We start from the raw sequence: 22,187 nt of genomic DNA on the forward strand, positions 1-22,187 counted from the left end.
GAAGACAACAGTGAGAATTGGGGCTGGGAGCAGCTTTTGGCCTTGCCTGATTTCTGTGGCTTTGCATCTGTCTTCCCTCACCCTGTGGCCTTCAGTGCTTCAAGAAACTTAAAACATACAGTAATAATTGCAAACTACTTGTAGCTCTTACTGTGTGTAAGGCACTATTCTGAATGCTTTACAGAAACTCATTTAATCCTCATAACAGCTCTATGGGGTAGGTATTATTAATCTTCTTTTACAAGAAAACTGAAGCATAGCGATGTTAAGGAACTTACCCACGCAGCCAGTGGATCCTGGACCTGGGCTATCAACGCAGGCAGTCTGGCTCCAGCAGTCCCTTCCTCCACCTCTGCAGGGGGTGTGGTGGGAGGCCCCCCTCAGACCTCTATTACTATTATGCACCTCAGTTCAAAGGTATCTTGGATTAATGAAGTGTGAATAGTTAAGCAGGAAGTGCTTTGTAGGGGAAATGTTGAGCTGGGTGTTGAAGCAGCTTTGTAGAGAGGAAAGAGTAATGGCAAGATGGTGAAACTAGAGGGTGGGTGACAAGATCCTGTGTCGTCTTCAAGTCAAGCCTTCCGTAGCCTTACTATAGTCATTTTATAAGTTGCCAGGAAAATCTACCACTCTTTTTTTATTTTAAATTGCAGTATAGTCAGTTATAATGTGTCAGTTTCTGGTGTACAGCATAATGTACCAGTCATACATATATATGAATATATTCATTTTCATACTCTTTTTCATTAAAGGTTATTACAAGATACTGCCACTCTTAAGAGCACAAAGGTGGTATTTCTGACTTGGATATCAGGTTCACATGGTCATGCTTCCTATATGGTCAGGGATGTGCCTGGCACTCCAACAGTCCAGAGTATATCTTGCCCAGGATGTGTGGGCTATCTGATCATTCTCTCTGGGGAGGGGGTATAGAAATGAGGAACACTTCAAAGCTGGGAGTACCCACACCATCTAGCTGAGGTGTCTGCAGTGCCAATCTGGGAAGGATTTTTGTTCTGATATAAAGATGTCTAATCACCCTGCAGAGGACACATTTTTCCCTTGTCCTTATATCAATGCAGATTGCCATATCATTTTTAAAAAACCTTAATTCCTGTAATGGGTTTTTAAAATTAACAGGCTATTTTAGAGCAGTTTTAGGTTTACAGAAAATTGAACAAATAGTACAGAGAATTCTTATACACCCTTTCTCTCCTCTGCATATAGTTTCCCTTGTTATGAGTGTCTTGCATTAGTGTGATCTATTTGTTACAGTTGATGAACAAGTACTGATACATTATTATTGGCTAATGCCCTTAGTTTACACTAGGATTCACTCTTGTGTTATTTAATTCCATGCGTTTTGACAGATACATGTCCTGCATCCAATGTTAGAGTTTCATACAGAATAGTTTCACGGCCCTAAAAATGCCCTATGCTTTGCTTTTATTATTTTGTTTTTTGTTTTTTAGGTTTTATTGACAGGGGGAAGTAATTAGGTTTATTTATTTTTGATGGAGGTACTGGGGATTGAACTGAGGACCTCATGCATGCTAAGCATGTGCTCTACCACTTGAGCTATACCCTCCCCTCTGCTTTGCTTTTTTATCCTTTTCTCCCTCCTCCCAACCCCTGGCACCCACTGATTATTTTACTGTCTCTTTAATTTTGCCTTTTCTGAAATGTCATACAGTATATAGCCCTTTCGGATTGACTTCTTTCACTAAGCAATATGCATTTGAGTTTCCTCCATGTCTTTTTGTGGCTTGATAGCTCATTTCCTTTTATCTCCGAATATATGCCATTGTGTGTGTGTACCATAGTTTATCCATTCATTTATTGAAGGACATCTTGATTGCTTCCAGTTTTTGGCAATTTTGAATAAAGCTGCCATAAACATTCATATGTGGGTTTTCTGCGGACATAAGTTTTCAACTCATTTGGGTAAAATTGCTGGATCATATGGTAAGATTATGTTTAGCTTTGTAAGAAACTGCCAAACTGTCTTCCAAAGTGGCCATTTTGCATTTCCATAAGAAATGAATAAGAATTTCTCTTATTCTGTGTCCTCACCAGCATTTGGTATTGTCAGTTTTTTGGATTTTAGCCATTCAGTCAGGGATGGAGTGGTATCTCATTGTTGTATCAATTTGCAATTCCCTAATGACATATGATGTTGAGCATCTTTTCATATGCTTATCTGCCATCTGTATCTCTTCTCTGGTGATGGTGACATATTTTTGTTTTTGTTCCTTATCTCCTCCCACTCCAGACTCGAACCCTCACCACAAAAACCTTTTTCTCACATCATGGCTTCAGACAGTGTTTTCTGGCATATTTTCCTTTTGGTCACTTCTCAAGCCATTGAGTGAATTAATTCCCCTGAGTAGGTACTGGGTCCACATGTGAACCCCTCCATCTCTGGGTTTACCTGGGGCTGGCCCTTTTGTTCTCTACCTTCTTTTCCCTAATGATGGTGTCTTCCATAAGGTCTGTAGCTGGTAATATGTAGGCTGGTAGCATACAACCTCAATCCCAGGGTTCAAGATTGATTTACTCTCCAGGACAGGCTCTACAAAGACTGGTGTGCAAACTCATCCACAGCAGATCCTGGCAAGCTTGACCTTGCCTTAGATGAGAAATAAGTACACCAGGCTCCTTGAGGCCCCAGCCAGACCTCAGACTCTCTTTTAGTTGAACCAGCATCAAGAAGACTTTTTAAAACCTAAAACTTTCCTGGCTTGTACTTTTCCTTTTCCATCCATTATTGTTGTCACTTTTTAGTTACAAATTTGTTTTTTTCATTTATAAAGACAGTTGAGCCACTTTACTAAAAATGTTAGAATTAGAGAAGGAAGAAAAAAAAAATCATAATCCTGTCACCTTCTATTTGCAGTCCTGTATCTGTCCTCATGATGATTTCTGTAAACAGTTCAACGTGAGTGATGCTGTGCCCAGTGTATGCAGCACTTCTGTCTTGTGTGAGTCCCTCAGTTTGGGACTGACATCTTCCAAGGCTTTCCTAGTACCTGGCTAATGCTATTTTCTAAATTCATCTGACCCATGGCTGCTAGGATTTCCAAATTCTGAAAACAGCAATTTTGCTTGGGAAGATGACTCGTCCTCCTTGCTATGTTGCATTAACTACATCCATTTCTTTTGCTGCTTGACTTCTCACAGAAATGAAGAGCAGTTTAGGTAGTATATGTAGCAACTGTGCTGGCCGCCCACCTCTCAGCTAATACCTCGATCCTGTCAATACAGATCACTGTGTGTGGTGGTAGTCCTGAGAATGTGTGTTGTTCATGTTGTCGTTTGCCCCTTAGAAAGCTGATCAATTACTAGATTTGGTGATCATTCTCACCTGGAAATGAACACCACGAGCCTCCTTTTCTCTCCCTTTCTTGGGTGTATGGATACAGAAGACTGAGCCTGGGTTTACAAAGTGCCCCAGGCTCCTTGTACCCAAGGTATTCAGAAGGTTCACAAAGATAAGCACAAATGTGAAGAGATAGGTAAGATCCTTTTCAGATAATTGCCTGAAATAAGTGGGCTACCATTTAGGGCTTATGAGGCTCTCTACCATACATAAAAATCAATATAATAATACTCTATGTTTGCAGCAGGACCTGATGAGTGGATCTAGGAGAAAGGCCTGCTGTGCTCTCCTGGCACTGGATCTAACAGGTGATGGGCGGGCACGCTTGGTTCCCATCAGTGTTAATCACTGCCTTCTCTTCTTTGTTTGGAGGTTCTGCCATTCATTCATTACAGAGATGGTCCTTGTTGGGACGATTCTGGGCATGAAGTATGTAGTAATGAAAAACATACTCTTGTCTGGTCTTGTCCACATGGAGCCTCCAGTCTTTTGGCTGAAGTGTCCTTGAGCTGAAAAACAGTGTGGGGAGGTGGGCCTGATACAGCCTGGGAGCCGTGGATGTCATGTGGAACTTCCCTGCCTCGTTTTCTGCAGTCTGCACCTTGAGGCCTAGTTTGGGGCTCTTTTCGAGCAGGAGTCCTGGGGCTCAGAAACAAGGCCAGGCCTATGTTTGAGGCTGGGCCAGTTGCCCATTTGTCAGTGAGAACATGGGTTCGTAGCAGCTGCTCAGAGGGGTGTGGTTCACTGGACTCCAGGCCCTTTACTAGCAGGTTAGTATAAGGTAGTGGTCTTCAAAGATCCTTTACCTTCTGACTCCCTCTCATGTTATTCAGGCTTCTTGAGTCCCGAGTCATAGAACCAGCTTTGCCACAATAAAGCCAACCAAGGAGATGTTTTTGTTTTTCCAGTGCTGACCTCCATGTGATGCCTGGAGGCACTTGGAGCCCTGCCCCTGACCACCAGTTTCCCTTACTCTGATCTCAGGCCTTTCAGCATGAGCTCAGGAGCTCAGGAGCCAGGCCTGTGGGGAGAGGTAACTACCAGAGAATGGTGCCTGGCCCAGGCTCCCAGTCCCAGAGGGTCAAGCTGGCTGGCTGCACTTTTGGCCTGTGATGGATTTCACTCCTAAATGCTTCTGAAAAGCTTGACTGGTTAGAGGGAAAAAATGTAGTGAAATCCTACAGACAACACCGTGGCTGGCCCTAGCCCCTTCTTCCTCCCGTTCTAGCTTTTTCAATATATCAGGTTGCAGACATGCTGGATTCTCGCCCTCCTGGAGCCAGTCTGGCAATTTTTCATTCCTGTAGCCAGGGGTTTTGCACAGAGAAAAGGCCCAGAAGGAAGGCAGTAGCTGAGCAGGGAGTCTTTGGTGTTGGAGCTTTGCAGGAGCTTTGCTGACATGGATCTCTTAGTTCTATGCTAGCTCCGTGGCTGGGGGCAGTGTCCACACCATGTCACTCCTCTGCCCAGAACTGTCCAGTGGCTTCCCGTCTCACTTGAGTAAAAGGCAAAGGCCACTGCGTCCAAGATTCTTCACTCCACCTCATCCCTTGCTGCTCTCCTCCTTCCTCACTTGCTTCACCCACTCTAGGCCCCTTTCCTCCAAAGTGCGAGGCTCTCTCCTGCCTCAGGGCCTTTGTACTGCTCTCTCCATGCCTATAAAGCCCTGTCCTCAGATAGCTCCATGCTTTATTCCCTCACCTCCCTTGATCTTTCCTCAAATATCTGACCTCCTTATTTAAAATGGGAACCCTGAACCCCCTCCCTGAAGCACTATCCCCCTTTCCTGCTTAATTTTTCTTTAAAGCACTTATCGCCATTTAACTTATTTTACTTATTTACCTAACTTATTTATTGTCTCCCCTCCTTTCCACTAGAATGTAAGCTCCCTGAGGGTAAGGATGTATATCTGCTTTATGCGTTGATGCTTCCCCACTGGATCAACAAATATTTTTGAATGAATGAAAAAGCTGGAGACAGCCCTTACTTGGGGTTTCTCCAGCTGTTGGAAAAGCATTTGCACAACAGAGGCAAAGAATTCTTCTGGCCCAGGACCAGGTCTGAGCATTTAGCTTATTCAGGGGGATTTCTTCAGTTTGGACCCTTGTACCCATAAAAGGTTTGATATTCCACGGGCATTTTTATAAGAATCAGAGCCTTTCTCTGGGACGAGGTGTGTGATTTTGGTAAAAATGCCTGAACTAAAAAAAAAAAGCCTGAACCTTGCTTTATTGGGGTTGGGGAGAACCCCCAACACCTGGCACAGTACATGATAAGCCCTTAATTGATTTCCTTAAGTATTTAGTGCACATCACCTTTTAAATGCTAGGGGCATCATGAGAGTAAGACAGGCAAGGTTTCTACTCTCGTGGATTTTACATTTTAATTGAAAAAACACATAGAAAATAAATACAGTTTCAGATAGTGCAGATACTGCATTGAAAATAAAGCAGAGACGATGTGCTGGAGATACCCAGGTAGAAGTAGGGGGCGAAGGTAGGTGATCAGTGATGGCTTCCTTGAAGATACAACATTTGCACTGAGACCTCATTGACAAAGTGGCAGCCAAGACTGTCACATAGTACAACTCTAGGGGCACCATTCATATAATTCTGTGCAGTTGGTGCTCCCTGGAGTTGTGCAATGCTCTGAGCACTCAACCATGTGAAAATTGTAGGCAGTGAAAATTGCTAATTCAAAGGTCCTGAGCTGGGAAGGACCTTGAGGTGTTCAGAGACCAGAAAGAAGGCCAGTATGCTTGGGGCTTGGTAAGAGGAGGATAGTGGACAAGATGAGGTTGGAGGGTATGAAGGCCATGCAAAGAAAATGACATTCAGCAAATTATCTGTTATTTGTTGACTGATGATTGAAGCAAAGGGATGATGTAAAACCCCAGGAGTGGGGTTTTAGGAAACTTTTCCAGTAACGTGGGAACTCAGCACTGGTGTGAAAGCAAGAGAACAGAGTTGAGTGATGGTTTTATTTCCCTAAAAAGGAAACAGCAGCAAAAGTGGCTCAAAGGAAATGCCATTAAGATATTTGAGTCTGACTTTGATAGTGACTGAGAAGAAAGCTCATTGCTTTTTAATACTGTCTTATCTTGCTTGTCGTTGAATGTTTCAGCCTGATTATCTCTTTGGATGGCAATGGGAATATTATTACCATTTAGCATTTGCTCAGCTGTGACATGATGTGCCCATGTACACACAATAAGTACAGTCCTTGCTCTTGGGGAACTGAGATACTGAAAAGATTTGTTTCTTCCCATTACCCTCTTTTAGATGTCTCATCTGGGGTGGCTGGCTTCCCAGAGTCTTAGGGGCTAGTGGGTGGACAAAAGGCCCTTGGGCAGAATGCCCTGGCTCCTGGGTCTGCAAGAAGCCCCCAGGCTCTACACTTGTGTGCAGACGGCACCTCGCTTCCCAAATCAGACTGTGATCTTGTCACCATTGGCCTAGCTTGTCTTTTTTTAAATTTTAAAAAATATCTTTGTATAGAAGTTGCTTTAGCCCAAAGCCAAGAATGGGCACTGTCATAATGATGCCAAGAAACCCAAGCATTAGTCTCTTCTTTGGCCCAGAATTCCTATAAAGCACCAGGTGGGTTTGGAATCTCCCTGGGGACTGACCTTTCATGGTGATTGGAAGTGGAGGGAAGAAGGTATGGCTTCCACTAGGGGAGGGTGAGCTGTCAGTTTTCACCACCCTGCAGAGGAAGGGTCTGGTGCTCTTGGCTTGGTGCTTTTCTTAGATTCAGTTCTTAGTCTGGGAAGTTCTTTGTTCACTGAAAACCCAGGATAGAGTTAAGCCACCCTAAGTGTTGGGAGCCAGGTAGTTTGTTTAGCTGGGTTCTCAGCCGAATCAGTCCTGGGAGCTACTGTTTTTAAACTTGAGGAATGCTATGGGAACATGATCCTTGGCTCCCAGCAAGGGATCTCAGGAAACATCTACTTGAGTGAGGCAAATGCATTCCACAAGTCTGGTTGGATGGCGTGTAGCAGAGAGAGCGTCTACTACTTAGAGTTAAAACTCAAAGGTGGCTGCCCTGCACTGTAGCCTTATCAGAATCCCAGCTTGGCGTGAGGGTGCAGTCTCGACTGATACTTTTTCCTTCCTTCCTTCCTTCCTTCCTTCCTTCCTTCCTTCCTTCCTTCCTTCCTTCCTCCCTCCCTCCCTCCCTCCCTTCCTGCCTTCCTTCCTCCCTCCCTCCCTCCCTTTTCTTTCAGATTATGCAAAATTAATATAATATCATACCATATCCCTGGAAGTTTTTAAAAAATCTTAGTTTTGTCGGAATATTACTATATAAACATATTTCGAAAGACTTTTACAGAATTTTATTACCTAGTATAGTGCTTGTGTAGTCACCAAACACCATTTCAAAACCGCTCACAAAGTATTGGTAATTGTCAGTAGTTCAAAATAAAAACATCATCTTTGCAAATGTTTACTTCGTAATTGTTTACCGAATTCTGTTGTAATGGCTGTCACTCAAAACAAAGAAGCAGTCAGGAAGAATCTTGGGCCTGGTTTGAGGGATCCAAGGTCAGGAACTTGAGCAAAGCTGGAAGATCCAGGCAGCTGTTGAAGGAGGGGCTGATTAAGCTGCACAGTCTAGAAGGTAGGGAAGCTAGAGGCATCTGCTGATGTTCTCAGGGAGAAATGATGAGCAGGGACTGCTTCTACTGAGCACTAAGCAAAAGAAAGATGGATACTAGCTTCCATGTATGAGTAGAATATATTTGCTAGGTGTTGGACACTGTGCCATCTGCTAAAAGCCTCCCAACTGCCCTCTGAAGCAAATGTTCTTATCCCAGTTTAACAGATAAGTAAACCCCAGGGCACATGGAAATTAACTTGCCCATGCGTCAGTGAGAAAGTGGTGGATCTGGGCTTTGTGTCAGCTCACGTGACCTCCACTGCCTGTGTTCTTACCTGTCACTGGACTCTTCTCTAGCATCTTATCAGGACCCTAGGCTGGTGTTATTTTATGTAGTTTCTGCCCTAAGTCCACCCTGGGACCGCCAAAGTGCTCAAGGAGCCCAAGACTAAGACTCTCTGGTGTCTCCCTTCCTCACTTCCCAGCTTCCTTGTGCCGTTGGCCGGCTCACCCCCTCTGCCTGAGCCCTTCAGCTCATGACCCTGGGCTGGCATTTCTTCCTTACCCTTTACCCAGTGTTCTATATCCTGTAAAACCGCCTCTTTTCTCAGATTTAGTCTAGTTAGTAAATATTTGTTTAGTCTCAGTATATGCATGTCACCAATAATCAGTCAATCGATATCTATTGAGCACCTACTAAGTGCCCAGCATTATTCTGTGTTCAGTGTTTGTCACTTTGGAGGACTGCAGAGAAGTGGAAAATGGCAAGAGTCAGCAGTATAATGTAAGAAATCCCTGCTTGAAACTTAAAGGAGACTACCAGAAGTCGTGTATTAGAGATAAAACGGTATTTTGAGAGAACATGGGGTGGGAAAAACACATAATATCCCTCAAAGACATAGTAATGGGATTTGAGAAGGGCTTTGACTGGAGGACTGGAGGAGATAGAGCTGGAAGGGCCTTCCAGGCTGAGGGGTCAGCAGCAGTCATGGCATGGGGTGGGGGACGTGTTTGGGGAATGAAATTTGGCTGGGGGTCACAGCACAGGATTGGTAATGATGTGGGTTTGGTGGGACCTGAGAGTGGAGTGGAAAGGCAGGTCAGTATTAGAAATGCTGTCTGACACCTGTGGTCTGCCTTATTTCCCTGACCTACCATTTTGGGGATGAAGTTAACCACAGATGATACCACGTTACAGTCTTGGTTTCTCTCTCTCTCACACACACACACACACACACACACACAGAGCTGGTGGTTCCTAGTAGTAACACCACCTTTCCTAAGTGCTCACAAACTACCTTTTAAAATCTCTTATCCTAAACCCAGGGAAATAATCTCTTATTATTTCTCCAAATATGAGTTATTTGGGGGAAAAACTGATACGCATTAAGTTGTTTGCCAAAGCACAAAAGAGTGCAGCTTTGGAAGCGCTCGCATGTCCAGCAAGAAAGAAATGGTTGCATAAGGACCATATGTGATTTCTTATTTTTATAATAGATGTTAGTTATACTCCTTTCATAATGGGAAAATAAATTCCTATATGAAGAATTTACCCACATTTGTGAACCAAGAAAATACTAGTTGCTTTATTGTGTAAACAGACGGCTCAGTAAATTTTAAAATATTTGTTCGAGAGTCTTCATCAAAGTGTCAGGCACCCCAAGAGTCAGTGTGAGAAGCTCTAAATTGTGGTACTAGTTTGGATTCATTACTCCCTCAGCCTGAGCTTCCTAGTCCCAGCTGTCTTTGCCCAGCAGGTTTCCCATCTCATTGGGCTGATGCTTGTTCCCTTGTTCAGCAAGCCTTCACCCAGCTCTTCTGTGCCAGTCACTGTGCTGGGTGCTGGTGGTGCAAAAAAGGGGCAAATCTAGTCCTAGTAGGCAAGCTAGGAAGGCAGTTACAACACAGCAGGGAGGGTCCTGTGATGGAGGTTTGCACAGTGGTAAGGAAGAGCGGTAGGTGCCTTGTATTGCTCAGGGTCCCAGCAAGAAAGAGTTTGGCACCTTCCGAATAGGATAACTGGGGGAGGGTTTATTTATAAAGGAAGGGCCCACAGAAGGTAGTGCAGTGATGCAGGTCTAGTGGTCAGCTTGGCTGCTACTCTCCCAGTACTGAAGAGACTAGAGGAAGGAGTGAGATTTGAGAGCCTAGAAGGAAAGAGTTGTACAGTGACCTTCAGCAGTAACCTTCAGTCGAGGGACCTGGCCAACTTTACGCAATCTCGCAGGGAGGGAGCCTTGGCCTCTCTTTTCCCTCCCTCGGATTTCCTGTTAGAGCTTCCACTGGCTGAACCCAGTTGGAAGCCGGAGAGCTCAGGAGCCCCACATAGGTCAGCCTTACAGGGCAGAGAGTAAGGTGGGTGTGTTGGTTTTCTATTGCTGCATAACAAATTACCACAAACTTAGTAGCTCAAAACAGCACACATGATCTCACATCTCCTTTGGGTCAGGAGTCGAGATGTAGCTTGGCTGAGTGTTCTGCTTAGGGTCTCACGAGGCTGCAGTCACAGAGTCAGCTGAGCTGCATCCTTATCTGGGGAAGTATCTAGTACTTCCAAACTCCCTCAGGTTATTGGCAGTTTCTTTCCTCGCAGGAGTCATGGAAGCTTCTTCGGAGCCGGAAATGGAGATGACAGCTGCTAGCACGATGTGGTCTTAATTAATGTAACATAATCATGGAAGTGATATTCTGTCACCTAGCCATGTTCTGTTGGTTAAAGCAAGTCACACGTCCTGCCCTCAGTCAAGGAGAGGGGATTCCACAAAGGCATGAACACAGGGGCAGAGATTGTGGGAGCCACCTCAGGATCTGTCTGCCATGGTGGGGATGGACCTGCAAGAACAAACAGAAGATATTCAACACAAGCACCCAGTTCAGAGAAGGTAGCACCTGAGCCTTCCCAAAGATGGGCAGAAGGCAAAGAAAAAGGCAACAACCTGTGCGGAGTCTCAGAGGCGAGGAGGCTATTAGTGTGTCCAGAGATCTGCCAGTCATTCATTGAGTGTGAGGCAGAGGAGATGAGGGGGATCCAGTTCACAGTAGTCTTGTTGAAAAATCTGGACTTTATCCTGAAGATTTGGAGTGGGGGTAGGCTTTGGAAGATTTTTAGCAGGGGCGAGGTACATCATATCCCATTTTGAGGACATCAGAGTGAAGAACTGAATTGGGCAGGAGGCATGAGATCAGTGAGGAAGGGTGGTGTTGGGTGAAGGTGGTCAACCACAGGGAATATAGCCAGTATTTTATAATAACTATAAATGGAATATAACCTTTAAAAATTATAAATCACTATGTTGTATATACCTGAAACTTATATAATATTGTACATCAACTATACTTAAAAAAAAAAAAAAAGAAGGCCAATCCCTGGTGTGGCAGTGTGGATGGAGAGAAGAGGACAGATTTGAGAGCTGCTGAGGAAGGAGGAGGAAGAGTTGACAGAACTCGGTGACTGCCTGGCTGCACAGGGGGACAGGGAGGGCTGAAGGATGACTCCTGGGATTCTCGCTTGGTGGCTGTTGCTGCCATGACAAATCACCACGTATTTGGCCTCTCCTGTCATACCATGAATGTTCAATATGAACACTTAGCCAACAGGTTCTGTGAGAAGCCTGGCAGAACAGACTGGCAGATACAGTAGCAAACAAGACTCAGTCCTGCCCTTGTGGGGTTTACAGTCTAGACTAGAGAGTGTAAATGGTAGAAAAGTTGGAAACTGTGAAGAAGTTTGAAAAAGAAAAATTGTACTGTGATAGCCGCTATAGTCATTTTACTGCATTTTCTTCCTGTCTTTTTCTCATATGTTTTTTCTTACATATTTTTACATTGTGTGTGTATACACAAATATTTTGAATCACACATTATAGTAAGTTTTGTTTCATGATTTTTCAAAACCATTTGTTTCTAGTAAAATATATATAACATGAAATGTATCATTTTAACCATTTTTAGGTGTATTTAGTGAAATTAAGTACTTTCATATAGTTATGCTCCCTTCAACACCATCCATCTCCAGAACTTTTTCAACTTCCCAAATTGAAACTATACCTCCGCATTCTCTTCTTCCCACAGCTGCTGGCAACCACCATTCTATCTTCTGTCTCTCTGAATTTGACTACTCTAGGTACCTCCTGTGAGTGGAATTGTAAATAACGTCTGTCCTTTTGTGATTGGCTTACTCCACTTAGCATAATGTCTTCAGGGTTCATCCATGTTGTAGCATGTATCAGAAATTCCTTCCTTTTTAAGGCTAAATAATTTTCCATTGTATGTATATACCACGTTTTAAAAAAATCCATTCATCCATTGATGAACATTTGGGTTATTTTTACCTTTTGACTATTGAGTAAAGCTGCTATGAACCTGGGTATACAAAATCTGTTCAGATCCCTGCTTTCATTTCTTTTGAGTATGTACCCAGAAGTGGAATTGTTAAATCATCTGATAAATCTTTGTTTAACCTTTAATCTATGTTTAAATTTTTAAGGAACCACCATACTGTTTTCCACAGTGGCTATACCATTTTATAATCCTACCAGCAGTGCACAAGGGTTCCAATTTCATGACCATTTAAAAAAGTTATTTATGTTTTTATCTTATGGTTAGCAAACAGCAAACAATAGAGACTATAGCGTGGGGTTCTGACTTAAATTTCCTGTTCCTCCTCACCAGTTAGAGGTGGAAAACCCTTTGCTTCTCACATCTCTGCTTTCAAGAACTCTCATTTTTAATGACTATGTAATGTCCCACCACACAATGCACCAGAACTCATAACACCTCTACTTGTAGAACATTTAGATTGTTTCAGATGTTTTACTCTTATAAACACCACTGAATATATTTACAGGAAAGGCTTTTCCCAAATGCTAGAAGGAAAAGTTGCTGCCCCTCATGTGTATAAAATAAGGAGCTGGCTCATATAATTGGTAAACCCAAAATCTATGGTACCAATATCGCTAGCTCCATTACAATCAATATGGAGTCATAGATTTTTATTTTAATTAATAGGTTATAATTTGTTAGTACCGTTTGTTTTAATGCTCAAAGTGTCCTTGATTTGGCCAGTGGGAGCCCTTCAGTTTGGCTTCTCTCTACTTTTGACATGTTCCCATCATTCTTTGAATATTAACTTACCTTGTGGCACAACAAAAAGTTCCAGGCTCATTTTGTGCTTTCCCAACCCTGGAATCAACCATTTCTCCAGTGAGCTCTGGTTTCTTTTAATGGAGGATGGTATTTAGAAACCAAGATCTGGGTGCTAGGTGTTATCATTGCTAATGGTGTGTCACTCAGTGGAGAGAGCAAGGAAGCATACACACATATATCACACACACACACTTATCTGTTTTATCTTTTATCTACTTCTACATCTATTTCTCTATTAAATACCATGCTGATATTTGTAATTCCAAAATCACACCTATGAGGTTCGTTCTAGCCTGCCTTTTAACATATTTCTAACTTTGACATATATTTACCAATTTTTAACATTTCTGACAATGAGAGAAACCTGGTTCCTATTATCCACAATACATTTACACAGAAGGTAGTTTCAGAATTACTAATCCGTAACGTAAAAAAATGAATTTACCAATCAGAGTTCAGTGTTTGTTTACTGTTCTTTTTGTCTTTAACCTGAGGACATATGGTCAACATACTGTGTATGTAAGGTACTTGGGAGACCTTTTTTCCCCCTCTTCAGTGTGGTTATATTGTTCATTTGAAATACATTTAGGTACATTAATTTCTGTCTGTATTACATTTAGTATTTTCCTCCATCCTTGTTTATTTTATTTGAGTATGTGAAAGCATTATCATTTATCCAAAAATGATAACCATAAAAAAGATATGGTCAGAGAAATGTCACACACACCCTACACTGCAGCCCTTTGCATCTGGTTCCCACCTACTGTCTGTAGGTAACCAATCTCAATAGTTTCTGATTTATCCTTCCTGTGTTGCATTTTGCACAAATGAACAGATACATGTACACTTCCTGTCTTCCTTTCTCTTCCTCAAAAGGTGGCATGCTGTAGTGCTCTTCTGCTCTTTTTACTTAACAGTGTCCATATCAGTTTGTAGAGCTCTTCCTCATTCTTCCTTATGGCTGCATATTACTCTTTGGACCACTCTCCTATGAATGGGTGTTTAGTGGTTTCCAATATTTTGCAGTCACAGATTCTTACAGTGGGATTGCTGGGTCAAGAGGTAAACATATGTAATTTTGTTAGGTGTTGCTAATTTCTCCTCCAAAAAGGTTGTGCTAATTTGTATCCCCACCAGCAACATCTGAGAATACGTCTTTCCTCACAGCCTTATCAACAGAATGTAATGTCATGCTTTTAAATTTTTGCCAATCTGGTAAGTGAGAATGGTATTTCATTGTTTTTTTTAATTGTATTTGAGTTGCATTTCTCTTATCATGAGTAAGATTGACCATCCTATTGTTTGCTTAAGGGGAATATATCTATATCTGTATCTATAGTTTGTGACTTGTACTCCCTCAGTTTTTATTTTTTATTTATTTATTTATTTTTAGTGTAAAACTAAGAAGATACATACTCCATAGATAGAATGCAAGCCACTTCAGAAGGCCAGAGAGACCACGAGGTGTGGCTGTGTTTAGTTTAAAGTAAAAGTGGATATACACTCCATAGACAGAATATGAGCCATCTCAAAAGGCAAGAGAAAGGGAGGTGAGAGGCCCCTCACTCCTTAAAAACAGCTTTATTAAGATAAAATTTACATACCATACAGTTCACTCATTTAAAGTAGTCTTTGGTATATTCACAGTTATGTAACCATCACCATAAACTAATTTTAGAACTTTTTTTTATCACCCAAAAAAGAAACCCACACCTATTAGCAGTGACTCCACATTTGTCCTCAGTCTCCCAGCCCCAGGCAATCACTGATCTACTTTCTGTTCCTATAGATTTGCCTGTTCTTGACATTTTATCATATATTACAAATTATCATATTTATCATAGCATGTAAGTGAATTCATACAATATATGGTCTTTTTTGTATCTTGGAACAGACAACTCCATAGAGACAGAATGATTAGTGGTTGCTAGAGGCTGGGAGAGGAGAGAATGAGGAGTGATATAATGTTTACAGTGTTTCAGGTGGTTTCTAAACATTTAATCCTCGTAACAACTCTGGAATAGTTACTGTTACTGTTTTTATCCTTACTTTATAGATGAGGAAACTGAGGCACAGGGATGTTAAATACATTGCCTGAGGTCACACAGCAACAAGAAAATGGACTTTAGAGTCAGGCAGAACTCAAGTCTGAGATCCATCACTTGCTTACTGTGTGATTTACAGAATATTACTTAAACTCTCTCAAGTGTCTTTTTCTCATATGTTAGTTAAATGAAGATAACAATGGCTGAGTCACAGGGTTGGAGAATTAAACAATATGACATCAGAAAAGTGCTTAGTTCAAGGCCTCAAACTTAGTAGGTGTTCAGTTAATTGTAGTGGTATTAATACATGGAGCCTGGCTTACTTGGCATGGTTGGCCTGCCTCCCCTAGCACTTAGATGTACTTGAGATGCCAGCTTTTTTTTAAAGATATAATTTACATACCATGAGATGCACCCTTTTAAAGTGTACAATTCAGTGGATTTTAGTATATTCACAAGGTTGTACAATCATCACCATTACCATTATTTAATTCCAGAACATTTCTATCATCCCAAAAAGAAACTCTACACCCTTTAGCAGTCACTCCTCATTCTCTCCTCTCCCAGCCTCTAGCAACCACTAATCATTCTGTCTCTATGGAGTTGTCTGTTCCAGACATTTCATATAAATGGAATACAACATGTGGCCTTTTATATCTGGCTTCATTCACTTAGCATGTTTTCAGGGTTCACTCTTGTTGCTGTAGCAAATATCAGTACATTATTCCTTTTTATTACCAAATAATATTCCATTGTATGGATATACTACATTTTGCTTATCCATTTATCCATTGATGACATTTGGGTTGCTTCCATTTTGGGGCTATTATGAATAATGCTACTGTGAACATTAATGTACAAGTTTTTGCATGAAATATGTTTTCAGTTCTCTTGAGTATATACCTAGGAGTGGAACTACTGTGTCACATGGTATATTTAACTTTTTGAAGAACTGACGAACTGTTGCCCAAAGCAGTTCTGCCATTTTACATTACCACTGGCAACATATAAGTATTCCAGTTTCTCCACATTCTTACTAACACTTGTTCCTGTCTTTTATTTTAGCCATCCTAGAGGGTATGAAGTGGTACCTTACTATAGTTTTGATTTGAATTTCCCCAATAACTAATAGTATTGCACATGAGTTGTCAACTTTTAGGTCAGCTTTTTCTGTCCACCCCTACTCTTGTGTTTACTTACTAGAAAGTCTCTCCCAGGTTCCTATTTGTCTTCTTTCTGAAGTTAGTGGTCATTTTGGCCTCTTAGAGGCTGAGTGATACCTTCTTAATCAGGAGATTTGGAGGAGACCTTCGGGCAGGTTCCAGTGGTTGGCCAACTGTATCTAGGATTCAAGGCACATGTTTTTCCTGTTGGTAGGTTTGATGTTTCTCTTGAGGCTGGCACAGCCATTGCTTGAGCTCGTCAAACTGCCGGGACAAAGTCAGTCTCTCCTCTGGGCACCTCAGTGAGCAGGATCAGAAGTGCTTGAGCTGGAAACAGTCTTGAGAGGCTGTCTCATCCATCCTTCTGCAGCAAGACAGTTAGACCCTCTCACCCCCTCCCTACCAGATTGGGGAGAATCTGTCATGTACTCCTTTAAGAATCCCTGTACGAAGAAGTTCCACTGGGCCCCTTTACCACCAGCCAGTATTTTAGCAGCTTTCTGTGTTAGAAAGATTCTTTGCTCTGACCCAGATCCCACCTTCTGCAGCACATGCCAGTTTCCTCTCGTGCTTTCTTTTCTTGGAGGTTGCGCGAGAGGGCCACTTCTCAGGAGGGGCTTCATCCTCTGGTCAGACAGATCTGCTTTGGCTGCAGAGCCCTCATGTGAGGAAGTGCAGACTAAGCCAGGCCCCTACAGGGGACTTTAAAGATTGAATGACCTTGTCATTTGGCTATTGCTTGGGCAATCTGCTTTGAAGAAGAAGCCTTCTGACAGGCTCCAGGTTGTGTGTTTATCCTTAGGCTGGGCCATTCCAAACTCATGTTTCAGAGTTTAGAGGTTGCGTCCAGCCAGCCTGGTGGGTAGTAATCAAACGCAGGTGGAGACCATCTGGCCAGCCCTGTCCCTCCCAGCCAGTCAAGTAAGGGCCGGCCTGCCCACCACAGAGCTGGCCCAGAAAGCACTCCGTGTGGAGGCAGATGGTGTACACGTGCGTGTGCGTGCATGCATGTGTGTGCTGTGTGCACAGCCCTTCTTAAGAGAGGCAGTGCAGCTTGGATGCATGTGACTTCTCTTTCTGCATCTGAGGGTTCTCCCTGTTGCACAGCCCAAGGAGCACGTTCCTTTTGGTCTGTTTCTCAAGTTTTTGTGGTTAGAAATCATGTATTTTTCTTGGCCCGAGATGAAAGCCCTGGAGTAATGGACTAATACATTTTACAAAGCTGCCTCTAATTGGTGGCTGCTTGAAATATTCCCTTTGCCCTAGTGACCAATCTCCTTTTTTCAAGTTTAACTCCGAGTCAGTCTTGCATTACCCCAGGTTTTCACACCCTTCTCAAGCCCACAGCCCTTGCGAGGCAGCTCTTCCAGTCTCAACATGCTTTGCTATTCCCTCAGCCTCTCTCTGCAGAATTGCCCCCAAACAGGGCAATTCAGCAAGGAAAGAAAATAGCTTACACTGCATCTTGCCAAGCATTTTCTAGCCCAGTCTCCAAAATTTTGGTGTGTACCCCAAAATGGAATCTGCCTCCCACATTGCTAGATGCCCAGATAAAATGATTCTAAGCCTTTCTTTTCAGTCCTTTAGAGAACTTAGCTTCTCAGAGGTGATCTCCCCACTGCAGCAAGTGTGGAAGGGCTGGACCCACCCAGGCCCACAGGCTCGCACTGGTGTCAGAGCTCCTGAGGCTTTGGTATTTCTTTCTGTCCAGTCTCCTGTCCTGGCCCCTTGTGGGTGGTGATGACGATGATGGAGGAAAGATACCATGTGGAATCCCAGGGTTGGGCACTGACTGCATCATCATCCCTTCAACATTGCCCCCTCTGACCACCTGTTCCACTAACTTGGCTTGCAAGGAGGTGTTGGCTGCCACCTTATCTTATGGCTTGTGTTTGTATGCTAAGGAATTTACATGTGTATAATCATTGTGGCTCATGTTTGTACAAGATATAATTACTGAAAATTATATCATGAACAGATTTTAACTTTTAACCCTTCCTGGGCTGGCAAGCCTCCTGTAGCTCACAAGAGCCCCTCCCTGGATGCTTCCCTCACCTGAGGAGGTGTCACCACCAGCCAGTCCTTGCTCTCTCTAATCCACACCATGTCCCTTTCTGGCAGAAGTCCATTTCAGGGACTCCCCTGGAGACTCAGGTTCCCAAGCATTTCCTAGCAGACAGGGAGGCAGGCACTGCTCCCCTGCCTCATTGTCACTGTGATGTCTGTGATCACAGAGATGATAATCCTCATCATTCTGGGCCACTTGGAGATGGGAAAGGAGGGCAAACCATGCTTCTTCCTCCAGGTTCCAATGATTGCAGAGTGCACATGGGGTGCCAGGTTTCAGGAAGAACACATGCTTATTGATGAATGCACATGGGATGCTGAGTTTCAGGAAGATCATAGGTCTTCCCAGTATTTGGAATCTGCTTTGAGATCCGCCCACAAATGCTGAGTTTGAAGGCCAGCCAGCTCAGCCCAAGGATTGTCCCCTTGTGGGGCAAGGTGGAGGTGGGAGAAAAGAATTGGTCTCATCCTCATGGATCATACAGGAAAACATGTATCCTTAGCAAACAAAGCAGGCGCTTATTAATAGCTTGAAGGAATAAAGAGTGTGAATAAGGACAGTTTTCAGTAATGAAGCCTCAGTCATACAGAAAGTAACATTCCAGTGCCACAAAATCTGGAATTCATAAATTAGAGTATGAGCAGGGAAATTTGATTGGCAGGTCACACACATGTGCTGTAGCTGGCAGGAAGGCAAGGCTAGAGTTCTGGTTCCTTACGGGCTTATCGAGGTCCTTCCTCCCCTCAAGGCTTATATCCTGAGATTCCTCCAGTTAAGGGGTTTGGATGCTGAGATTACCAAAAAAAGGGAGAGAACTTTAATTAGACACAAAACAGTGTTTTCTCTAAGGTAGTTAAACTAAAACATTTGCTTTTTATTTGTTCCAGATTCACAGGAACAGATGGACCTAGTGGTTTTGGCTTTGAGTTGACATTTCGTCTGAAGAGAGAAACAGGGGAGTCTGCGCCCCCAACGTGGCCAGCAGAGCTAATGCAAGGCTTGGCCCGATATGTGTTCCAGTCAGGTAAGAGCCCTGGGGGCTGGCTGGTGTGGTGGTTCTTTTGCCATAAACCTGCTTGGAGTGGGAACCTGCAGGTATATTTTGATATCTGTGGAGGGACCTTTCCTGGGAGTGCTATACCCCATTTGTACCATGAGGCTGGCTTATTTCCTGGATGGAAAGCTGCCTGGACCATGGAAGGGAAGGATATGTCACTGTGACCTCCGGCAGCGAGTGGGAGGCCCTGACACCCTGAGCCTTGGTTGCAGTCTGCCAGCCATTCTTCTGATTCCCTGCGAGCCAAAGGCCAGCTTGGCATGGAGCTGACCAGCTCTTTCTCTGTCTGCTCCCTTTCCCACTATTAGCATGGTCCTTGCTCCCTGTTGCCTGTGGCCTAGCCATCCCCATTTCTGGGACCACAGCACATGTGTTAATCTTGGCTAGGGCTTGGGTTAACAGTAGAGGATAGGGCAGAGAGAGAGAGAACTGCCAGGAGCTTGCTCCCTCACAGTGTGAAGTGAAAGCTGGAATAAGGCAGGACCTTGACAGTCAGAAATATTGTTTGGTTCTGACGATTCAAGTGCCCCCAAGGGATGGTCCTGTGCTCCTGGTGTCTCTCTAGAGACTGCTAATATGGAACCTGAAGTGGCGGCTTTGTGCTGGGAGCCTTGGTCTCATGCTCTTGATTCAGCCTGCCTGTAGTCCTCCAGGAAGATGAAATGTTGGAGTGAAATTCAGTACCTTTTACAGAGTGTTTCATATCATCTGGATGTTTCTGTGTGGTTAATTATTTGCTCAGAAACATTTCCCATGTGACTTCATATTTTGTTTCTTTGGTTTGGTAAGTAGCCTTCAAATGAAAGCCAGGACACTTTTATCCAACTCTTGCTCTTTGACTGCCATAAATGGAAGCAGACCGGCATCTAGGCCAGGGTCCCTCAAAGTATGGTCCTTGGACCCCTGCATTAGAAGCATCTGAAGAGCTTATTGCAAGCACACATTCCTCAGCCCCAGAGGAGATCTCTGACTCAGAATCTTTGGGGGTGATGTTCCTAGATGCTTCTGGTAGAGACTAAATTTAGAGAACCATAATACACCTGGCAGCTTCTCTAAGTACAGTGATTTTTTTTTTTCAGCCTTGAGTATGCTATAAACTGGAGGTTCAATTGACCATTTAGGTTGAAGCCCTCTGCCCTCATTCTAGACCCCCGAGGGTCAGTTGTTGGCTGCATGGCCGTCGTGTAATGGAACTGATCCTTAACTACCACCTACCATTGTGTGTCCCATGGGGTAGTCCCCTTTTGGAGGCTACAGTGGGTCTTCTCTAAGCAAGGATCCCCAAATCTGGCTGCTCATGAGATCCCCTGGGATCACAACACACTGATTCCCAAACCCTCCACAGGGCTCTGATTCAGTTGGCCAGAGGTGGAATTGGGGCATCTGTTTCTTGACCAGCTTCTCAGGGGATTCGAATGCAGCTGGTCTGGGGATGTTGTCTGGGCTCTAAAGGACCGTTGACCAGGAAGAAATATAATTTATAAGGGCAGGGGTGGCAGGCTGTCTGTAGCAGCTGGCCCATGTGATTTAGTACTGTCCTAGAGTGGTCTGCACGATCTTTTATTTAATTTATTTTATTTTATTTTTTGGGGTGGGGGTGATAGTTAGGTTTATCTATTACCTTTTTTTAATTTTTAATGGAGGTACTGGGGATTGAACCCAGGACCTCGTGCATGCTAAGCACATACTCTTATCACTTGAGTTCTACCCTCCTCCCTGCACAATCTTTTAACGTTGTGCCAGGAGTCTACTGCCTGAACCTGTTGTGTCCCGTTTTCTCCCTTCTTGGGATGCCTGAAGCTGACTCCGGTATAGAACTATCTTTGGAAAAATAGACTTTTCTTGACATGGAATTTGATCTACTACAGGAAGGGGGACTTTAAAGACTAGGCAACCTCCTGCTTGTATAGACAGGTAAATTCCTGCCCATTGCTTAAGCCAGTGCATTTATGTTTGTTTGCACTTAATATACCTGCTCAGGTGGATTGAGATCAGAGAAATGTAAAACAGGTGTTATGAATCACTGTCAGAGTCAAGCAGATGAACTTCTGAAATAATACAAGTCAAGGGAAAAATAAGATCTGATTTGCAAGGATTTAATTTCACCCACACAATAAGCATCACAATGACTGTTTTGCAACACTAATGTGATCACTGATTCAGGCATATTATCAATGGATACCAAAACCACTGGATTAAAAATACCTGTTGGGGAACAAGATCTTCACAAGGACTCAAAGAATCCCTCCACAGATTACTTATTTACTACAAAGAGAAAAATAATACCTTTACAGAGGTAAGGTTTGAGTGGGCATCACCTTAACTGAATGATCAAATGTGGCAACACAAATATGGAACAAATGACTACTGTGTACCTCCTTATGTGTTACACTGTGAAGCATAGAATATCAACCACATAGCACTTTTCCAAAAATGTTTCTCCTGAGTTGAATCCTGAGTAGTCAGACAAATCCAGATTGTGGGACATTTTATGAGACAGCTGTCTGAACGCTTCAAAAATGTCAATCCTCTGAAAGATACAAAATGGCAAGGGGCAGAGGCCATCCTAGATCAAAGAAAACATGACAGTTTAAGTGCACTTATGATCCTTGATTGGATGCTGGACTGGGGGGAAAAAGCTCATTTTTAGAGCAATTAGAAAAACTATAAATATAAACTGTATATTAGAAAACAGTAGTAAACAACTGTGAAATTCCTTGGGTGTGATATG

General features: G+C 43.2%; 1 protein-coding gene across 2 annotated transcripts in view; it reads left to right on the forward strand.

The window, feature by feature from the left end:
* SUFU (SUFU negative regulator of hedgehog signaling) overlaps positions 1 to 22,187 on the forward strand; it is a 100,490-nt gene that overhangs the window by 11,127 nt on the left and 67,176 nt on the right. For both annotated transcript variants that reach the window (XM_031682688.2, XM_031682690.2), the window contains exon 3: positions 19,287 to 19,423. In XM_031682688.2, the coding sequence (XP_031538548.1) occupies positions 19,287 to 19,423 (137 nt within the window). The remainder of the gene's footprint in view (positions 1 to 19,286; positions 19,424 to 22,187) is intronic.

Source organism: Vicugna pacos, chromosome 11, assembly GCF_048564905.1.
Source record: "Vicugna pacos chromosome 11, VicPac4, whole genome shotgun sequence".
NCBI classification, from domain to species: domain Eukaryota; kingdom Metazoa; phylum Chordata; class Mammalia; order Artiodactyla; family Camelidae; genus Vicugna; species Vicugna pacos.